General features: G+C 52.2%; 2 protein-coding genes across 2 annotated transcripts; one reads left to right on the top strand and one right to left on the bottom strand.

Annotated features, from left to right (window-relative positions):
• Positions 1 to 254: 254 nt before the first annotated feature.
• Positions 255 to 3,020, bottom strand: LOC136508676 (amino-acid permease BAT1 homolog). The gene is made up of 8 exons (XM_066503420.1): positions 2,831 to 3,020; positions 2,456 to 2,716; positions 2,165 to 2,183; positions 1,820 to 2,039; positions 1,504 to 1,685; positions 1,101 to 1,390; positions 874 to 1,003; positions 255 to 729 (listed from the first exon to the last, which is right to left on the bottom strand). Exons 1-8 carry the CDS (start codon positions 2,929 to 2,931, stop codon positions 382 to 384), a joined length of 1,551 nt encoding a protein of 516 aa, XP_066359517.1. The 5' UTR covers positions 2,932 to 3,020; the 3' UTR covers positions 255 to 381.
• A 3,248-nt stretch (positions 3,021 to 6,268) lies between these two features.
• LOC136509036 (splicing factor U2AF-associated protein 2-like) lies at positions 6,269 to 20,927 on the top strand. The gene is made up of 11 exons (XM_066503833.1): positions 6,269 to 6,863; positions 7,177 to 7,308; positions 7,388 to 7,599; positions 18,366 to 18,404; positions 18,963 to 19,052; positions 19,140 to 19,242; positions 19,325 to 19,405; positions 19,505 to 19,581; positions 19,763 to 19,843; positions 20,082 to 20,173; positions 20,485 to 20,927. The coding sequence occupies exons 1-11, from the start codon at positions 6,764 to 6,766 to the stop codon at positions 20,609 to 20,611; spliced, it is 1,134 nt and encodes a 377-aa protein (XP_066359930.1). The 5' UTR covers positions 6,269 to 6,763; the 3' UTR covers positions 20,612 to 20,927.
• Positions 20,928 to 21,529: the final 602 nt, after the last annotated feature.

Below are 21,529 nucleotides of genomic sequence, written 5' to 3'. Positions count from 1 at the left end.
GCTTCTAAACTTCTTCTTAGCGAAACACGTGCTAAGCACGTTCTAGAAAAAAAAATGTATGACGTTACATCAAACGGTGTTGAGCTAGTACAAGAACTGCTGGTTGTTTGCTGCACTATCAGCACTCTTAAACATCTAATCCTACAATTAACAGCAGTCACTATACACCATCTGAAACCGTGCACCTCAACAGTCAACGTTCACCCCCTAGCATTGCATACTACTTTTTTTTTCTCAAATATACAAAAGATTTACGTATCATTGTAATTAAGAAGAAGAGTTTAACCATACACATGACACGCTTCCAATGAGCGTCCTAGAAGGTCTTATGGTTGTGACTTAGCATTGCATACTACTGAAATCACACAACTCAACACCACTCTATCCTCCCAAATTCGTGACGGGACCCGTGAACCAGTGCCTTGCGCTGACGATCCACGACGACAAGATCAGGGTGAAGAGCCCACCGACGGCGACCGGAGTGTAGTTGATGGTGTTCTTGGTCACCGGGTACGACACCGGCAGCGAGAAGAGCACGGTGATGGTTGCAACCCAGAGCACCGCGATCCAGCCCACGAGCACGCCGTACCGGCCGAGGCTGAAGGGGCCTGGTACGAAGCGGTTGCGCGCCAGCGTCACACGGAAGAGGATCGGCAGCGCGTAGGCGATGTAGACCGCGGTCGTCGCGACAGATGCCATCGCCTGGAACGCGACCAGGCTGCCCAGAGACTGCATTTGGGTGATTGGAAAACAAACAAGCAAGGTGAATCATCATGCGTTGCATTGATCTGATCAGAGGCTGCGTGCTAGGTGAACTGTAAGTCTGTAACCTCAATTCTGAAGGCTACTAGTGGGAAGATTCAGTTCAGTTACCGGCAATGCCATGCAAAGGGAAATGAAAGCTGAGAGCCAGACGGCGTTTATCGGCACTTCTTGCTTGTTAACCTTGTGCCAGATGGATGAAAACGGCATCGCCCCATCTCTTGAGAACGCATAAGTCATCCTGAACAAAAGGCAGCGGCCATCAGCAGTAATCAATCATGGTTGCTCCACTATGGAGTTCTTCAGACATCTCAATGACAAGTTCAGCAGAGTATCACCTTGAGTTGCTAGTCATCGAGCTCATGCCACAGAAGTATATAGCGACGGCGACGATCCACAAGCAGACGATTCCTCCAGCACCATTCCCGTACCGGCTTTTGAAGGCGAGGTAGAACACCTGAGCGATCGCGTACCCTCCCGCATCGTTGTCGGGGCTCAGGAGGAAGGGGATGTCCTTCACTGCAAACGTGATGCCAAGAATGTACCCCCAGCCTACTACCAACGATATACCGATGGCACTGATTATTCCAATCGGGCCGTTCCTGCCTGCGTTTTTCGTCTCTTCGGTCTGTATCATATCATAGAGCCAAAACACATTCAGTGTTAGGACAGTGCTACTTAATTACCATAGTAACTAGTAAGTTTCCATGACACTAGCTAGCAGGATTTTCTTTCTGTTACCATGTGTGCAGATGCGTCGTATCCTGACAGCGTGTATTGGCTCATGAGGAGACCCAGAACGAAGATGTGGAGGTTGTTGTGGATTCCGGCGCTGTTATCCGTGTTGAAATGGGTGAAAACGTATTTTGCACTGGCCCTCTCAGTAGCAAAAACTGGTACAGCAATCATCAGGATAAAGACACCTGAAAAAACAGGACAGACAGATATCATGGCATGCACATCTCATCAGCAAAGTAAATACTAGTAAAATATGTTTGTTTGCCTTTGCAATTGAAGTGATGCAGAGTCTATAGAGACATCAGTCAGACATTACTACCTAGCATATTCCAAAGCGCAGCGAACTGTCCGAGCAAAGATAGCCAAGTGATGGAGAGGCTGTTGATGGCGGCGTGGCTCAGCAGAATCCCTGCGTGGAAGGCAAAAACGACGTACTTTGACGCCAAGTAACCCCCGCCATTGTTGCCCCCAGTGCTGAGAAGGATGATCACCTGGATTAGCTGTGCCAGCGAGAAGTCGATGCTGGCAGTGCCTGCCCACTGCAGAAATTGAGAAGAGAGGTGGATTGGATCGAATATCGAATAAGCAGTGGCTGAGAGCTGAGACTGAAGATTGATTGATTGGAGGAATGGAGATTCAGAAACGGGATACTCTGCTTGCTTACTTGTGCCACGATGTTGAACCTGAAAGTAGTAACAGAGGCAAAGAAACGATACGTGTTAGAGGCTAGAAAGAACTGAGGTCGCGGTTTCAGAGTGAACAATTGGAAACAGGACAATGGTACGTTCTCAAGTGAACTGTGAACGCATACATACTGAACAAGAGTGCTCCAAGCCAAGATCAAAGCAGCGTTCATGATCGCAAATAAAGTTACCATTTTTCATGATCACAGATAAAGATTCCATTTTTTTAATGTAAAAGGAACAAGTCATACAGTGGAAGAGTAGCTACCTACCATCCGGTGATCCAGGAGGCGAAGGGCGCCCAGCGGTGGCCGGAGAGGCGGGCGCTCCAGTAGTAGAGGCCGCCGGAGGTGGGGAAGGCGGAGCAGATCTCGGCCATGGAGAGGCCGACGGCCATGGTGAAGGCGCCCGCGAGGAACCAGCCGAGCGTCATGGTGGCGGGCCCGCCGAAGGCGAGGCCGGTGTTGTAGAGCGTGGTGACCCCCGTCAGCACGGAGATGACGGTGAAGGAGATGGAGAAGTTGGACAGCACCCTGCGGGCGGCAAAGCAAGCAAGAGGAAGCAGGGAATGGTCAAACAAACGCTCGAGCTGACGATGTAGCTAGCAGAGATGGAGGGAGAGGCGGCGGCGTTGTTGGCGTACGTACGAGAGGTGGCGCTTGAGCTCCTGCTTGTACCCGAGCTCGCGGAGGCGGCCGTCGTCGGCGTCGTCGTCGGAGGGACGGGGAGGGGGGTTGTTCCAGGTCATGGCGCCGCCGCCGCTGCCGCTTACGCCGTGGGGTTGGTGGGAGCTGAGGGAGCTCTGTGGAGTGTGGACTTTGGTTGGCTGGTGGTGGCGAACTGGAGACCGGCGGGGATGTTACGCTGGTCCTGAAGAGAGGACAAGTCAACGTGCCGGATACGGTGGGGACATGGGATCTTATCTACCCCGTACCAGTCAACAGGAGACACTGACGGACAGTTTGAATGATCCAATCCAAATCCAAACAGCAGTACTCCTAGAGTACATCCAGTGCAGGCGGTCTCTGCCGTAGTCATGGGGGGCCATGTTCCTTGCCATTTGTCTGGTCTGTCGATCATCGTGCGCTCGATCCCGATTCTCCGGAAACTTTGTTTCAATCATGTTTCCATTTTTCAGTCTGCTCTACTCTAATGTCTCTACCGCTTTGTATGTGTTTGCCAAGGAGTAGAATCTTCTTCATCCTGAGTTCCTGACACTGACATACAGTACGTCCTGATGAGCGCAGCTAGCGTATGCCATCTCTTCACAGACATCATCTTTCCGTACGAATTTGCTTTTGGCTCCGTTCGCTTCTCTTTTAATCCGCTTCTCTTTTAATCCGTTTTTTTAAGTTGGAACAGTTTTTTTTTCTCTCACAACAAATCAGCTGGAACAGTGTTTTGACTTGTTTTTTCAGCGAAGCGAATGGGGGCATTGAGCATGGTAGGAGAGCGAAACCAATCTCTCTCCCCCGCGTCGCTCCTGCAGGCGACACGGGGGCTCCTTGCCGCGCCGCCGTCGAGCGTCCTCCCTCTCTCTCTCTCTCTCTCTCTCTCTCTCTCTCTCTCTCTCTCTCTCTCTCCTTGCCGTCGCTGGAGCGGGTGCCCGGAGGTGCAGGCCCATGAGGACGGCAGAAGGACACTCTTCGTCAGAGCGGCGTGAGGGAGGCTGCCTCGGTGCTCCGATGACCGGATCTGCCGTCCCCATGGCATCTGTTGTTCCACAGACCGGGTCAGCGGAGGCGGCCTGTTGAGTGGCGGTGGCAGCGAGGTCCGGCTGCGGCGGGGCACCGTGGGGCCAGATCCGGCGCCTCCGTGAGTGGATTCGGCGGCCTTTCGGGTGGATCTGCGCAGGGCTGGGATGGACGGTTGATGGAGGAGGCGGGGACCGAGCTTGACGGCCACGGCGCGTTGCCGGCGTGCAGGACACGGAGGCCATGGTGGTGGCAGTGTGGGAGGAGCGGAGGTGACGGCCAAATGGTGGTGCTGCCAGCAGCGTGCGCTGTCAGACATCGTGGTGGTGTGGGCGGCTACTCTCGCTGTGCGACGTCGGCGCCGTGGTGGCGTGGACGACGATGTCCTGCTCGTTTTTCGTGTCTACAGCGTCATGGCGGCGAGGCAGACGTCGGTCGAGCGGGGTACACCAGCCTCTCACAGTTCGGCGACATTGACAATGAAGGCGTCCTCTGTTCCTCCTATGACCTGGGGCTACCGGCACTGTCGGCGGGCTCAGCAGGGAAGGCTACCGCAGCGAGGACGGGCCGACCACTGTCATGCTTGGGGACAAGGCGCCATGGCGAAAGCTTTGCCCATTCTTTGGGTCGATGACGGCGACGCCTTCGGGCGCCGTTCACTTCCTTGGAAGCGTCTATCGAAAGGCCCTCTCCTCCTGCACGGCGTGTTCCTTCCGAGGTGTATAACCTTGACCTTCTGGTCAGGCGACGACGGCGTCGTGCCCCTCCTTGGAGGCGTCGCTTGGAAGGTGGTGCCCTGACAGGCTGTGGCGGCGGCTGGTGCCGTGGCAAGGAAGGTGGAGACCTACCTGAGGATTCAAGGTACCGGTGTCCACGGTGGTGGAAGGCAGCCATGATGAGTGTGTTGATGCAGCGAATGAGGGCTAGTGGAGGGCGACGGTCTAGCGGGACCATGTGCCAATTGTGATCACGAAGATGGCAAAGAGGCTGGCGTGTGAGGTGCCCACAGAGTTGGCGTGGAGGCCGACGTGAGAGGTGGTGGCTAGCAGATGTGTTGCCAAGGTGACCTGCGTGGAGTGGCGACGGGCGGTCCCGCATAGCGGCGATCATCCTGGTGCAAGGAGGCGCTCTGATGGTTGCTGGAGTTGGAGTGTGGCACTTCTACCTTCGGTAGGGCAGCTAGGTTGCTGGAAGCGACAGTGTGCGCGTATGGATCTCGGTGATCGGGGTTGACTTGGTGAGCGCCAGAGGCAGCCGCTCATGATTGTGTCGGCAGCTTGCAGCAGACTACGGCGGCTAGCCCTACTTGGTAGTGGCTCGTCCGGCATGGGACAACGTCTTCAGAGGCGGCGCAAGCGGATTCGATTGCGGTACGGCTACACGGCTTGTAGTGGCCTGAGCCGACTAGCTCTGCTTCGTAGCGGGCTACCTCGGTGTGGGACTTCGTTGGCAATGACGGCGTGAGCTGTGACGACGGCGTTTCGTCTTGGCGTCTTCGTCGTCCGGGGGATGGCGATACAATGTGGTGACCGACTGATAGTGGTTTGGAGGCGGTGCGGTGTGCGGCTTCTTGAGTTTCGGCTCTATTCGGTTCGTGTTGATGTCCTAATCCGACCGCCCAGAGTTTTTTTTCTCTTTGAGTTTGAGTTTAGCGCGTGTGGAGGTCCCAATCCAACCGGCCCGGATTTTTTCTCTTTGTTGTTGTTGTGGTTGATTGACTCTCTAGGGAGCCTTTGTTGCTCTACTGTATTTGCCCAGTCTGGGTTTCTCCTTTTTAATATAGTCGGTAGCTCTCCTGATTCGTTAAAAAAAGTACGAATTTGCCAAGATATCCAGCCTTGTTTACCGGTCTCCATTTCTTGTGTTTAGGAATCTCTGGCCTGCATGTTCCACGAAAAATAAACATCACTCCCTCGTTAAAAATAACAAAAAGGAAAATTTTGTATTTTAGGTGATGCAACAATGTTAGACATCCCACCAGCCCAATTTAAATAGCGTTGGATAATAAGTCAACTGCATCTTTTTTTCTCGAGCTTTCTTCACAATTAACATACTCTTATTTATCATTTTTTTTGAATTGTTTGAGACCCCACTTCAAAAGAGACAGAAGCCAAAAGTTATTCAAAATCAAGTCATTTTTGTTTTAAAAAGAAAACGAGTTCGGTCGGAGCACTTTTGTCCGGCCCTAAATTAAAAGGGCAATTCATAAGTGAAAATTCTTTCACAATTTTTTTCTATAGTCAATTAATGATAAATTACATGTTAACTGAATGGACTTTATGAATTTGATAAAAAAATGTCGTTCTATTCCAAACAAGCTAGATCCTAATAACTGTCAAGATCTCATAATCGATAATGGTCATGTTTGGTACAACTATGGAGAGAAACGCTTCATGACAATCTGCACAAATAATTTTTGCATTTTTTACTACAAATAGATGGCCAGAAAAAGCTTTCGAAATGTACTGGTATTTGACTTCAAATAAACATACCAAATATAAGACACGGGTTTCTTCTAATCCAGAGTCCAAACGGGGCGAACCCGAACACCAGCAGTGAGCCAGTGGGCTGCTAATTTGTCAAGACAGATAATGAAGCCCAGAAATCCCACCACCGTTGGATCGCGGGTGCTGGGGGCGATCTCAGCCGTCCAGATACGACACGTGGTTCTCTTCTATTCTCGAGTCTTCCCCGTCCACCGGTCGTTCCGCTTCCGCTTGACTTGACGGACCCCTGCCGCCTCTCCATCGCTCCCCGCCGCCTCGCCTCCGCCACCATCCCTCCCCGCCGCCGGCCACCCGTTTCCACGAAATAGCGTCCTCGTCCACCCCCCCAGTACCCACCCGCTTCCCCTTCTGTCCCGGCTTTGGAGAGGTGCCCGTGGAGATGGAGACTAGCGGTGCGGCTGCCGCCGGCGAGGTGGGCTGGTACGTGCTCGGCCCGGACCAGCAGGGCGTTGGCCCCTACGCGCTTGTGGAGCTGCGAGGTGACCCTCTCCCGCCTTCTCGTAGGAGTCCAGTGCGTTTCACGGCTAGAGCTTGCGTTCTTGCTGGGGTCGGGCCTTGCCGCTTAGGGTTGAGTCCGTGAGCTAGGCGGAATTGCTTGCCTTCCCTGATGGTGAAGCAAGCCTCTTGCTTATTTTATTCATTCAGGATCTCTCAAGTGGAATCGTTGGGTAGATAATCTCGCCCAGAAGGTTTCGGTTTCACGCCTTTCAACTTGTAGAATTTTGATTCTATGGTTTATATGTTTGCCCCAAATAACTCTGAACGCGAAGCATAATTTTGCTCCCTTCGCAGAGCATTTTGCAAACGGTTACCTCAACGAGGGCACAATGCTGTGGGCACAAGGGAGGAAGGAATGGATGCCGCTCTCGTCGATCCCTGAGTTACATTCTATAGTCACAGCAGCAAAGGATCAATCTGGACAAGGTTAGTGCCATTGCCCTGTGCTGTGCCTGCAACAGAATTTCTGTAAGGCTCCCTTCTCATCCATTGGGTTTCTGTGCAGCTGCTGCTCCGGATGTCGATGATGATTTCGCGAAATTCCAAAAGGAGGTTACCGAGGCCGAGAAGGAAGTGAAAGGCAGCGCTGAAGATGGTGATGTGGGCCCGCAGGATGATGAGCGGCCAGCAACCCCTCTGGATGGAGAGGAGGAATTTACTGACGATGATGGCACCATTTACAAGTGGGACCGTACTCTGAGGGCATGGGTTCCTCAAGTAAGTTCTGCTCGTCTGTCCTTGCCATCTCTAGGTTTACATACACTGCCTAGTTCCACCAGTGAATTTCTTGACTTTCCACCATTGAAATAGTCTCCTCAATTTAGAGCCTTAGGTGTTCTGTACTTTCTTTATGAATAATCAGCATAGACCATCTGATAGAAACTTGTATTGGATGTGGCATATATCAATTGTACAACTTATCTGTCATTTCTTAGTACAATGGAGCAGTGGAAATTATCACGCATCACCTACTAGACTCAGAAGCTCTTGTGGAACTATTTATCATTTCAAGGATTTTACTAGTTTGGGAATACATTCCGGGGGCACCTATAGTCTTCTCACTCACGTAAGATTTGGAAGGAGTTTAATTGATCTGAGCCCTGTATTGATCTTTACTGTTCAATTGATCTTGTTCATACTTGCTGCCAAAACTACCTATGTTGGTGGAAGATTTTAAGCTCTGTTTCTGAAACAGCCTATATGATACTAAGCCATTAATTCATAAAGGTTGACCTCTTCTCTTTAGTTTCTTGCTCTTCACCATAGTCCTTCTTGTGGTTTGCTGATGATTGAAAACATCAATGCTTGTGTTAATTTTCATGTTGTTTTGAAGTTTCAATACAAGACAAAAGCATCTATGCTCTGTTCCAGCAAATACCAGTATAAATCGCAGTTTACTTGCTAATGGATTTAGAATTCCTTATTTTTTGTATTGGTTATTGATGCCCAGCCATAAGAAATTGGATCTCAGGTTTGGTAGAAAGCTCAGAGGGCAGCTTGGCCACTAAGCCGCTTGGATTGAAATGAAGTTGCAATACTTTGATACAAGATGGTCTGCCACTGCTTATATAGAGCAAAGTGGCTTTTGCTACCTCTACCTACTCTTAGCATATTCTGCTATGTAAAGTAGATGCCTTGATTCCTACTTGGAAGCCAAGGAACCTAAAAACTACATGACAATGAATAGTAGCTACAGAAAAGTAAGATACAGGCAACTAGGCTTAACTATCAATCTCCCCCTAAGCCTAGTGCTGAGTGATCTGCTTCAGACCAATTCTCCTCATCTCCTGGAACTTGGCCTTGCCCAGTGACTTGGTGAGTATGTCTGCCAGCTGATCAGTAGTGGCGATGTGGTTGGCCTTGATGCTCCCTTACTCCAAGCAATCCCTGATGAAATGGTACTTGATCCGAATGTGCTTGCTCCTGTCATGGAAGATTGGGTTCTTGGCTAGAGCTAAAGCAGACTTGCTGTCCACCTTCAACTCCACCACATCAACCTTTCTGCCAAGAAGCTCCCCGAGCAACCTAGACAACCACAGAGCTTGTGTTGCTGCAGTGGTGGTGGCGATGTACTCTGCCTCGCAGCTTGACAGCGCCACAACCTTTTGCTTGATGGACTGCCAGCTGACCAAGCAGTCACCCAGGAAGAACATGGTTCCACTGGTGCTCTTGCTTGTGTCGATGTCGCCGGCAAGGTCACTGTCGTAGTAGCCGATGAAGCGCGCCGTGCCAGGAGCCCTCTTGTAGTGCAGACCGTAGTCCAGGGTCCCGGCCATGTAGCGAAGAACGCGCTTCACCTCCTGTAGATGCTCCACCGTGGGCCGTTCCATGAACCGGCTCACGTACCTGACTGCGAACGCCAAGTCTGGCCGGGTATGCACCAGGTACCAGAGGCTGTCGACAAGCCGCCGGTAGTGCGTGGAGTCCACCTCCTCCACAGTGCTCTCTCTACTGAGCCGCAACTTCTCCATTAGCTTGTGGGCGGGATTGCAGCCAACCATAACACCGAGCTCGAGGATCCGCTTGGCGTGGTGAGCCCGACGGAGGGTGATGCCGCTGGCATCCTGGCGCACCTCGACGCTGAGGTAGAAGCAGAGGAGGCCGAGGTCACTCATGTCGAACTTGTTCTTCATCTGCGCCTTTAACTTCTTCACTTCTTCTTCCTCGGCGCCGGTGATGAGGTCGTCGACGTAGACGCCGACGAGCAGGACAGTGCGCCCGCTGCCCCGCTGGTACACCGCCGCCTCGTGCGCGCTCTGGTGGAAGCCCATCTCCTTGAGTGTGGCGTCCAACTTCGAGTTCCAGGCGCGCGGTGCCTGCCACCGGCCATAGAGGGCTTTATGCAGGCGGTACACCTTGTCCTCCTTCCCGACGACGGCGAAGCCAGGCAGCTGACGCACGTACACCTCTTCCTTGAGGTCGTCGTTGAGGAACGCGGACTTCACGTCCATGTGGTGCACCCGCCATCCTTCTTGAGCCGCCAGCACGAGGAAGACGCGGACCGACTCCATGCGTGCCACTGGGGCGAACGCATCGTCGTAGTCGACGCCCTCTTGCTGGATGAAACCTCGTGCCACCAGCCGCGCCTTGTGCTTGGTCACCGCCCCCTTCTCGTCCTTCAGCTTGAAGACCCATTTGAGGGTGATCGGGCGGTGATCGGCAGGCAGATCAACGAGCTCCCAGGTCTTGTTCTTCTCCACAGCCTGGAGCTTCTGCTTCATGGTGGCCTCCCAAGCTGGATCGCCTTGCGCTTCGGCGTAATTGGTTGGCTCGCCAGCATGAGTCAAGTGCAGCTGGGCGAAGAGATGCGGTGCCAGCCCTGGTGGAGACTCATCGCCGATGATGTTCGTCACCGTGCGGTAGCGGAGGGGTTCGTCGACGTAGAACATGTCCAGACGATCCTCGTCATCCTCCAGCGGCGTGATGAGCTCGACGTGGGGCTGATCAGCGGGTGGCGGTGTGGCAGTAGGGGAAGATGATGTCGCGGCTGATGGCGCCATTGGTGAGGCCGGTGGAGGAGTGCCAGCTGCTGCTACCGTGTTCCCGGGCTCCCCCGGAGCTGGTGATGGTGAGCGCGGCGAAGCAGTGGCCGAAACAGGGGATGTCGATGAAGACGAGCCTCGCTGCTCATGGTTCCAGGCGTTGGTGAAGACCTCGCCGTTGATGGTTTTCAACCTGTAGGCGCCTGGGCGAAGTACTTCCGCGACGACGTAGGGCCCTTCCCAGGGCGGGGAGAGTTTGTGGCGGTCCTTGTTGCTCTGCACAAGGCGGAGGACGAGGTCTCCGACGTTGAAGGCTCGACCCCGCACCCGTCGGCTGTGGTACCGTCGTAACGCCTGCTGGTACTAGCCGAACGGAGGAGGGCGATGTCGCGGGCTTCATCTAGCTGGTCCATGGCGTCTTGGTGGGATGCCTCGGCCCCCTGTTCGTCATATGCTCTGATTCTTGGTGCTCCATAGTCATGGTCCGTTGGAAGAACGGCCTCGGAACCGTAGACCATGAAGAAGGGTGTGTAGTCGGTGGCCCGGCTAGGAGTTGTCCTTAGGCTCCAGAGCACGGCCGGGAGCTTAGCGAGCCAGCGCGCGCCGAACTTGTTCAACCGGTTGAAAATTCTGGGTTTGAGGCCTTGAAGGAGCATGCCGTTTGCGCGCTCGACCTGCCCGTTCGTCCGGGGGTGTGCGACGGCTGCCCAATCGATCCATATGTGTTGTTCATCACAGAATCGAATGAATTTCCTGCCGGTGAACTACGTGCCGTTGTCTGTGATGATGGAGTTCGGTACTCCAAAGCGATGGATGATGTCGAGGAAGAATAGCACAGCTTGCTCGGATTTGATCGTGGATATTGGTCGAGCTTCAATCCATTTTGTAAACTTGTCTATGGAGACAAGCAGGTGGGTGAAGCCCCCGGGCGCCCTTTTGAGTGGCCCAACCAGGTCGAGCCCCCAGACCGCGAAGGGCCACGTGATGGGGATCATCTGGAGTGCCTGGGCCGAGAGGTGTGTTTGCCGAGCGTAGTACTGACACCCTTCGCAGGTGCGTACAATTTGCTCGGCATCGGCTACTGCGGTGGGCCAGTAAAAGCCTTGTCGGAATGCATTTCCAACCAAGGTTCTTGGTGTGGCATGATGACCGCAGATTCCACCGTGGATGTCGCCCAGCAGGAGCTTCCCCTGTTCGCCAGGGATACAGAGTTGCAGAATACCGATGTGACTCTGTTTGTAGAGTTCGCCCTCTACAAGAACGAAGGACTTGGCGCGTCGCGCGAGCCGTCGGGCTTCCGTCTTGTTCGCTGGTAGTATGTCGCGGAGGAGGTAGTCGAGGTAAAGCGTTCTCCAGTCGTCGGGAGTGTCGGACTCCGCTGCTGGGTCCTCTTCAAGCGCCATAACCTCGGGGTCGGGCGGAGCGATTGGCGGATCGGCCCCTGGGATCGGCCTAGATGGGCCATCGTCGGCTTGTTCCGACCCCGTGTAGCGTACCGAGGGTTTGTGTTGATCGCTGGCAAAGACGCCTGCCGGGACTGGCTCGGCCGGATGCTGCTTTCGCGAGCGTGTCGGCTGCTTCGTTGAGGCGCCTTGGAATGTGATTGAGCTTGAGGCCGTCGAATCTGTCCTCCAGCCGTCGGACTTCTTGTCAGTATGCCTCCATCTTGGCGTCGTGGCAGCTCGACTCCTTCATGACCTGATTGACGACCAGCTGGGAGTCGCCTCGGACGTCGAGACGTCAGATGCCCAGCTCGATAGCAATTCGTAGGCCGTTGATGAGCGCTTCGTACTCTGCGATATTGTTTGATGAGGGAAAATGGAGCCGAACCATGTACCTCATGCGGACCCCGAGGGGAGATACGAAGATTAGTCCCGCGCCGGCGCCCTTCTTCATCAGCGATCCGTCGAAGTACATCGTCCAGTACTCTTGATTGGCGATTGTTGGTGGCATCTAGACCTCGGTCCACTCTGCGATGAAGTCAACCAGCACCTGAGATTTGATCGCTGTTTGGGGGGCATAAGTAATGCCCTGATCCATTAGCTCGAGTGCCCACTTTGCGGTTCTTCCTGTAGTATCCTAGCTACGGACGACCTCGCCTAGGGGGAAAGACGACACGACTGTCACAGGGTGTGACTCGAAGTAATGGCGTAGCTTTCTCTTGGTGATGAGGACGGTATAGAGGAGTTTCTGGATTTGGGGGTAACGGGTTTTGGAGTCGGATAGCACTTCGCTGATGAAGTACACAGGGCGCTGTACCTTGAAGGCGTGCCCCTCTTCCTCTCGCTCTACCACTAAGGCGGAGCTGACCACTTGCGTGGTGGCCGATATATAGAGCAGGAGGGATTCTCCGTTGCACGGAGGGACTAGGACCGGCGGTTTAGTTAGAAATTGTTTAACCATGTCAAGCGCCTCCTGAGCCTCGGCTGTCCACTCGAAGTGGTCAGATTTCTTTAGGAGTCGATAAAGGGGAAGTCCTCGTTCGCCGAGGTGCGAAATGAATCGGCTGAGGGCGGCAAGACACCCTGTGATTCGCTGAACCCCTTTTATGTTCTGGATCGGGCCCATCTTTGTGATAGCTGAGATTTTCTCCGGGTTGGCTTCGATGCCTCGTTCGGAGACAATAAAGCCGAGCAGCATGCCCCTCGGGATCCCGAAAACACACTTTTCGGGATTGAGTTTGATGCCGTTTGCGTGGAGTTTCGCAAAGGTTTGTTCAAGGTCGGCGACAAGGTAGTTGGCCCGTTTGGACTTAACTACGATGTCGTCGACGTAGGCCTCAACGGTCCGCCCGATGAGGTCCCCGAAGCAGTTGAGCATACAGCGCTGGTAAGTTGCCCCAGCGTTCTTCAGACCGAACGGCATTGAAACGTAACAGAACGATCCGAAGGGGGTGATAAAAGACGTCGCGAGCTGGTCGGACTCTTTCATCGCGATTTGGTGGTAGCCGGAATATGCGTCAAGGAAGTAGAGGGTTTCGCACCCTGAGGTGGAATCAACTATTTGGTCGATGCGTGGTAAAGGAAACGGGTCCTTTGGGCACGCCTTGTTGAGGCCCGTGTAGTCAACACACATCCTCCATTTCCCACTCTTCTTTCGTACAAGAACGGGATTTGCTAGCCACTCTGGGTGGTATACTTAATGAATCCTGCGGCCAACAGTTTGGCTATCTCCTCGCCGATGGCCCTGCGTTTCTCCTCGTTGAAGCGGCGCAGGCGTTGCTTCACCGGCTTGGAGCCTGGGTGAATTTTTAAGGTATGCTCAACGACCTCCCTCGGGATGCCTGGCATATCCGAGGGTTTCCACGCAAAGATATCTTTGTTATCGCGGAGGAAGTCGACGAGCGCGCTTTCCTATTCGGAAGAGAGCGTAGTACCAATGCGTAGTACCCTCTTCGCCTCGGAGCTGCTGGGGTCTACGAGGACCTCCTTGGTGCCCTCGGCTGGTTTGAATGACCTGGTTGTTGTCTTGGCGTCGGGCATTTTTTCGGCAACCTCCCTGAGGGTGATGAGCTCTTTGGAGGCGACGACCGCAGAGGCGTGATCGCAGCATTCGACTTCGCACTCGTAAGTGCGCTGGAAGGAGGTGTCGATGGTGATGACCCCGCGGGGGCCCGGCATCTTCAGCTTAAGGTACGTATAGTTGGGGACGGCCATGAACTTCGCGTAACACGGTAGTCCCAGGATGGCGTGAAAAGTTGGAGGGAACCCCACTACGTCGAAGGTGAGGGTCTCAGTCCTGTAATTGGACCGATCCCCGAAAGTGACGGGCAGATCGATCTGCCCCAGTGGCATGGCCTGCCTACCAGGTACGACGCCATGGAAAGGTGCTCGGACGGGACAAAGGTTCGTTTGGTCGACGCCCATCTCATCGAGCGTTTTGGCGTACATGATGTTGAGGCCGCTGCCTCCATCCATCAGTACATTTGTGAGCCGCTTTGGGCCGACGATCAGGTCAACGACAAGCGGGTACCTTCCCGGGTGTGGGACGGCACCCGGGTGGTCGGCCCGGTCGAAGGTTATGGTGGATTTTGACCACCGGAGGAAGGTAGGCGTGGCCGGTTCGGCCGTATAGACCTCGCGGCGCGCGACCTTTTGGCGGCGTTTGGAGTCGTAGGCCGCTGATCCTCCGAAGATCATCAGGGCGCCGTTCGGAGTCGGAAAGGTGTCGTCCTTCTCCTCGACGTCGTCTGTACTGGGGCAGGTTCCTTCCCTTGCTCCCCTTTGTTGAGACCCCCGGACAAGTATTTGCGCATGAGGCCACATTCCTTGTATAGATGCTTGGCCGGGAAAGCGTGGTTTGGGCATGGCCCCTTGAGCATTTTTTCAAAGTGGTTCGGAGTGCCTTCCGTGGGCTTCCGGCCACCTTTACGGTCGGCGACGGCCACGAGCGAGTTGTCGCGCCGTTGCTTCTTATTCTTTTTCTTGGCGGGACGGTCGGAGGCGTCTTCGTCGGCGGCCTCGTCCCGCCTCGCCTTGCCGTCGGTGCGGTCGAAGACGGCTCCGACCGCCTCCTCTCCTGAGGCGTGGCTGGTGGCGATGTCCAGGAGTTTCTTAGTGGTCCGCGGGCCCCTGCGTCCCAGCTTGTGGACCAGGGATTCACAGGTTGTCCCGGATAGGAAGGCCCCTATCACATCGGCGTCGGCAACGTTAGGGAGCTCGTTGCACTGCTGGGAGAAGCGCCGGATGTACCCGCGGAGGGTTTCATCGGCCTTCTGGTGGCAGTTCTTGAGGTCCCATGGGTTTCCAGGGCGTTTGTATGTGCCCTGGAAGTTACCCACAAAGATCTCCATGAGATCCGCCCAACTTTGATTGTCGTTGGACGGTAGGTGCTCCAACCACGCTCGTGCCGAATCAGCCAAGAATAGCGGGAGATTGCGAATAATGAAATTATCATCACTCGCAACACCGGCTTGGCAGGCAAGCCGATAGTCTTCGAGCCAAAGCCCGGGGTTCGACTCTCCAGAATACTTTAGGATATTGGTGGGCGGTCGGTACCTCGGGGGGAACGTGGCGTTGAGGATGTGTCAGCCGAAGGCCCGAGGGCCTGGCAGGCTGGGGCTCGGGCTCCGGTCCTCGCCGCTGTCGTAGCGTCTGCCGCGTCGAGGATGATAGCCGCGACGGGCTCCTTCTCTTTCGTCGCCGTGGGTGCGCCTGCGGGCGTCGATGGTGCTGCGCATGTCACGGTTGTGGCCGAGACGTTGATGTACCGGGATAGCGGAGCGCTGCCTGCCGCCTGGCGGCGTCTAGTGAACGGACGCATCCTTGGCAGGACGTACCGAGGGCGTGCGCTAGCTGGTGTCGGGCTCATGTCGCCGAGACAACGAGCTTTCTGCCTGCTGTGCAGCCGCGCGCTTGAGTAACGTGCGAATCTCCCTGTGGGCCCGGCGATCCTCAGACGTCGCGGCCTTTGGGAGGCCGTGAAGCAAGGCCGTCGCGGCGGCGATGTTCTGGCTTGCCTGAGCGAAGTGAGGGAGAGTCCCATCATCGGTGAGGATCCTCCGATGCACATCACGGCCGAGGCGCGTGCGTGCCCACCGTCTCTGCGACGCTTGATCTCCTCGATGTTTCGGTACTCCCGGACAAGCTGTTGTCCGGCGTCATCGATCTCCAGCTTTCGTGCTCTTAGTTGCTCCATCCTTACGTGGGATGGAGCCGCCGTCTCCGCCTCGATCCTGGCGTCGGGGTTGCCTGTTGGGGTTGTCTCTTCTCCGGAGACGCTTTGGACGTGCCCCTCGGGGGTTTGCGTCATGAAGCATTCCCGGGAAGGGTGATGGCTCCCCTTGCTGGAGTCAGAGCTGGAGGACGACTCTGGTTCCTCCGCGAGGAGCCCGTAGAGTGTCTCCGGATCGTGTTCGATTACCCCCACGAACTCGCTGTCCGTAGGCGGCTGAACCATGCGTAGTGCCAGAAGGTGGCCAGCGGTCGTCGCGGCGTTGCGGAGACCGAACGGAAACGCTGTCGGGGCGCTTCGTACGTGGCCTTCCGGAAAAAGGGTGATGCTGCGCGGGGGCTCCCTGGATAACTGGGGTCCAAGGGAGTCGCCCCGCGGGCCCTCAAGCCTCAGACGGCTAAGGTTGATGGAAGGGAGAGACTGTGCGGCCGTGTGGGTCAGCGCCAGTTCTCCTCCTAGTGTGATGATAAAATCTAGGTCACCGAAACGCACATGTGCGCCCGGGGCCCAGCTGATTGCGTGGGTGGCCATCCGAGGCTTGATTTGGAACGCGCAAGGCCCCTACCTGGCGCGCCAACTATCGGTGTTTCGTACAAGCACCGGCAAGTAAATTTATAGTAATGCGCGTTAGGCTCGGATGGTGCACTAAAGGACACAAGATTTATACTGGTTCGGGCCGAATGTCCCTACGTCCAGTTTGTTGCTGCTCGTGTTATTAGCACCGTGAACGGTTCGTAGTAGGGGGTACAAATGATCGAGAGAGGGACTGGTCCCATGTCTCTGATGGAAGGGTTGAAAGGAGGTCAAGAGCTTGGTAGCAGCTTGACTGTGTGTGTGTGGCTTGTATTGTTCGGTCAAAAGTCCGTCCCGTTGATGGAGGAAGCGCATCCCCTTTTATAGATGAAGGGGCTGGCTTTACAAGGGTGAGTGCTTTAGGATACGTACTCTACTTACTCTTGTGGCTCACGTCTACCCGGCCTGGTTCTTCATTCTGATGAGTGCGAAGGAAGATAAGCGCCTACAATGCTGTCGATGTCTCTGTAGAATGTCAGGTTGGTTACAGAATGCTGCCCTGCGTAGGGTATGGACTGCAGTACAGTGGTTTTGACTTATGAGCCTCCCCCAGCCTTGCTCCGCACGCCTTCTGGTTCCTATGAGTCTTCGTCGGAGGGACGCGGGGTCGGGGTCCGGAGTAGCGCCGTGGCCAAGGTCTTCTGACTTGGTGGACCTGAGGGGTCGGGAAGCGGGCGCCGCTCCCTTGGGTCCATAGCGTGGTGACGGAATATCCGTCGTTCGTGGAGATAGCAAATCCTTTTCTGGAGCGTAGCGGTTGTCGTATATCTTCGTTGGGTTCCGTGTCCCAGAGCTGAAGGCGGCGCCTACAACTCTACAGGGCGAGGAGCACGCACCTGTAATACCTTTCGGGCTCTGCGGCGCCCGGAAGGGTCTAAAGCTCCTGTCCCGTCGTTCCCTGGCAGTACTTTTCCTGCCAAGGCGCAGGGTATAGTCCTTGGAGCCATGGTTGACCCGAACATCTTGTCTTGCCCTGTACCCATCATCATGAGGGAACGGGGAGAAGTTGTCAGGTAAGATGAAACCAGTCTTTAGATATCGAGCAGGGCGAGGCTCGTTCCTGGCCGTCGGGTGAAACGGAGACCAATCCCTATCTCTTGGGCGAGACCGACCCCGCCCCTCCGGGGTCGGGCGAGGCGGAATCTATCCCTCAGCCCTCGGGCGAGACCGAGCCCGCCCCAAAGGCGTCGGACGAGACGGAGACTAGCCCTGAGCCCTCGGGCAAGGCAGAGCTGTCTCAAAGGCGTCGGGCGAGGCGGAGTCTATCCCTCAGCCCTCGGGCGAGACCGAGCCCTCCCCATAGGCGTCGGGCGAGACGGAGACTAGCCTTGAGCCCTCGGGCGAGGCAGAGCTACCTCAAAGGCGTCGGGCGAGGCGGAACCAAACTCCTGTCATTCGAGCAAGGGACGCTACGACGTCCTTATCCGTCCAGAAGTTTTTAACGTTCGGTAGTTATTGGTTCCACCTTCTGGGGTACCCCGGTATTAGGTCCCCGACAGGAAGCTAACAAACCTCCAGACAGTTGGTTTGATCTCAAAGTCAACACACATGTCTATGTAACTGGTTTGCCTGATGATGTCACAGTAGAGGAGGTAAATTGCTCGTATCAACTAATTTGGTAGCCTCATTTTATTTCTCTCCTATCACCTATGGAAGTCATTCTTTTGAATCATCATTTAACACATTCTTAATTAGTTGGTTATTTTTTAAAAAAATTGCTTGCTCTGAACTTCTAATACTGGATTCCTTTTGCAGATTGTGGAGGTATTTTCCAAGTGTGGAATAATAAAGGAGGTATGCTTTTAGTCTGTTGTGTTGCTGAGACAAACTTGTTGTGTCTGCCTGTCTGTTATTTATTCTTGGTGTTATTTTCATTTTTCACACGTCACACCTGTGAAATGACTTAGTTTTATTGTTGCTTGGACTAATATATAGCCACCATCTGTGAAAGTAACTAATCGGCATACTGTTAAAGGAACTTTGTAATTTGACTTATCAGAGTCATGGGATATTGGGGCCTTCAATTATTCATGTCAAGGCTGTTAATTGTTGCAAACTATTCAACCCTGAATTTGTGTATTTCACTGTTGAATAGATCATTTAGCAAATTTCAGCTGTCCAAACTTACAGCATGCATTATGATACTAGATATTGTCACAGACGCCCATTGGTTATCTTAGATGGCTAATATTAATTAATCAAATACTATTGGTTGCTTAAGTAAACTGAAAAGATATTACAATATTTACTCGATATCTTATTTTGAATAGCTATCGTTGTTGACTTGTTTCTCTTATCAATAATATGTTTTAAAAGCATGCGCCTTTAAATGTTGATAAACTGATACCACAGGACCCGGAGACTAAAAAGCCTCGGGTGAAGATCTATATTGACAAGGAAACTGGGAGGAGAAAGGGTGACGCCTTGGTGACATATTTCAAGGTATCTCCTTGTTAAACTGCTCAGACTATTTGGACTTATTATGCGTTTCTTTTCTTCACATGTCTTTTTTTCCCCCGGATGATCCAGGAGCCTTCTGTAGCTTTAGCAGTTCAATTGTTGGATGGGACATCATTCCATCCTGGTGTTAAGACTCTGATGTCTGTAAGTCCAGCCAGATTTCAGCAGAAAGGTATAATCTCATAATTGTTCTAAAACCAAATACTCTTCCATCAGCTACAAAGTTTATTACTGATGCTGCATATGTGTTTCAGGTGATGTTTTCATTGCAAAGAAAACTGACAAGCAAAAGAAAAGGAAGATCAGAAAGGTTGAAGACAAAATGCTTGGATGGGGTAATTTTGATTGCTGTTATTTGGTAGTTATTTTAATCATTAGGTAACTCTAACTTGGGATCTAACTTCATTTGCTTTCTTGATAATTTTTCAAACTAGGTGGACATGATGATAAGAAGGTGATGATTCCTACTACAGTAATTTTACGGCACATGTTCACTCCTGCTGAGTTGAGAGTAAGTAGCTGAACTATGCTTGATGCCGCCTTCAATCTGCGCTCTTTTGATCCTAGAGACAGGACATACTTGTACTTGTTTACACATTAGATTATTTCAGATTGCTCTCATAAGGCTCATGCTTCATAGCAACTTTCTTTTCATTTTTATTAGATTAACCAAAAATATTCTGACCTTGCAGGCTGATGAAGACCTTCTTTCTGAGCTTGAGGTAGATGTTAGAGAGGAATGTGCCAAGTTTGGTCCAGTGGATAATGTCAAGGTACACCTAGCCACAGATATGTTGCTTTTCTGAACTTGTCTAGAAACAAATTCTACCAATTGCTTTGTTGCAAAACAAACTTTTCATCTTTCAATATACTGTGAGCTGGATACGTACATTTTGTAAAAAGAAATTCTCTAAAGCCAAACTGGCATGGATCAGGCATAACTCACCAAATTGTTCTTATTTTATCCTTCACCAAACTGCTTTTGCTAAATTCATGTGATTGTGCTTGCAGGTCTGTGAAAATCACCCACAGGGTGTCATACTGGTGAAATTCAAAGACCGGAAAGATGGTGCCAAAGGCATAGAGAAGATGAATGGAAGATGGTAGGTCAACACATGTCTGATGTGATGTTAACAAATGCTGAAATGGGTTTTCTGGCTTTCACCTCCTGTTTGTTTCCCTCAGAAACCTTTAATTTATCATTTCCTCATTGATTTTAGCCTGAAATATTGGAGAAAATTTTGTCATCTAAGTATCTAACTAAAAATCCGATGGTCACTCTTGGAATTGTGCATGTTTGCCTGTCAAAGCGCAGAAGATTATTATTATATAAACGAATGCCGAGCAACTGACATTTGTGCTCCCAGATTGATCTGTTCTGATAGCATTTGTTGTCCTTTTCTTGGCCTTGCAGGTTTGGTGGGCGGCAAATCCATGCAAGCGAAGATGATGGTTCCATTAACCACTCTCTTATCCGTGATTATGATGCAGAGGTATCAAGACTTGATCAGTTTGGAGAGGAGTTAGAAGAGTCCACGTAGAGGATAACCAACATAGCATGAGAGCCGGAAGTTTTTGCATATGGCCTCTCATATGCTAGCTCAGCTCGGCCTTTCATTTGCTTGATTAACCTCATAATAGAATGATAGTTGGGCATCAGGCATGAGCTGGTATATACTCCAATGTTATTTGTTACTGAGACAGGGGATATGCACGATTTTGCATATGTTAACATGAAACACTTGGTAAAGTATCATAATTTTTTCTTGAAATCTGGATAAGATTTTTACTAGTGATGCAGGAGAATTTAAACCAGTGGCAGTGAATAGCGCCCTTCCAAATTCCAATCTGACTGAATTGTTTGACTTGTACAACAATTGAGCCCGCTCCCAACATCCACAGCTTGAGCCGAAGGGAGCCTGACCTGAACACGGCTGTCAAGATGTAGGATTCGATCAGCGAATGTTTTGTTTCATGACGCATGTCATGCTGTCTTTTCTTTTCATTTAGTACAACTCAATGGAAAGGTTTTACTAAAATTCAAGACAGTTACTACAATTGAGATAATACAGCCCTCTTGAAAATACCCTGGGCTCTGCATATTGGAATGCACACAATCTACAATACAATACGCTGATCTTGTTTGCCTCTTTTCTATCTATCTTCGTACTTTACATCTAAATTAAATCCATGTCTTGTATTGATGATGTATTTATTACAGCTACATACACCAACACTCGTTCCCGTTATAAGATGGGAGCGCAAGATACAACATAATAGACCCATCTAGTTACAACATGCATGATATATCATTTTAGGCAATCTATCATTTGGTCAGAAGTCAGAACAATCTATCATTTGGTCAGAAGTCTGAACACAAGATAGGCGCCAAAATACATATATATATATATATATATATATATATATATATATATATATATATATATGCCTTGTCCTTA

Source organism: Miscanthus floridulus, chromosome 15, assembly GCF_019320115.1.
Source record: "Miscanthus floridulus cultivar M001 chromosome 15, ASM1932011v1, whole genome shotgun sequence".
NCBI lineage: Eukaryota > Viridiplantae > Streptophyta > Magnoliopsida > Poales > Poaceae > Miscanthus > Miscanthus floridulus.
Note: the sequence above shows the minus strand (reverse complement) of the source record. Positions and strands in the feature narration are given on the sequence as shown.

Bases quoted from the DNA above. Each gene is read 5' to 3' on its own strand.
- LOC136508676 (XM_066503420.1), bottom strand. From the start codon at position 2,931: ATGACCTGGAACAACCCCCCTCCCCGTCCCTCCGACGACGACGCCGAC. The intron at 1,686-1,819 runs GTAGTAATGTCT...CTGTTTTTTCAG, and splicing joins TGCGCTTTGGAATATGCTAG to GTGTCTTTATCCTGATGATT. The intron at 1,391-1,503 runs GTAACAGAAAGA...GATATGATACAG, and splicing joins ACGACGCATCTGCACACATG to ACCGAAGAGACGAAAAACGC.
- LOC136509036 (XM_066503833.1), top strand. From the start codon at position 6,764: ATGGAGACTAGCGGTGCGGCTGCCGCCGGCGAGGTGGGCTGGTACGTG. The intron at 19,243-19,324 runs GTATAATCTCAT...TATGTGTTTCAG, and splicing joins AGCCAGATTTCAGCAGAAAG to GTGATGTTTTCATTGCAAAG. The intron at 19,582-19,762 runs GTAAGTAGCTGA...CTGACCTTGCAG, and splicing joins TCACTCCTGCTGAGTTGAGA to GCTGATGAAGACCTTCTTTC.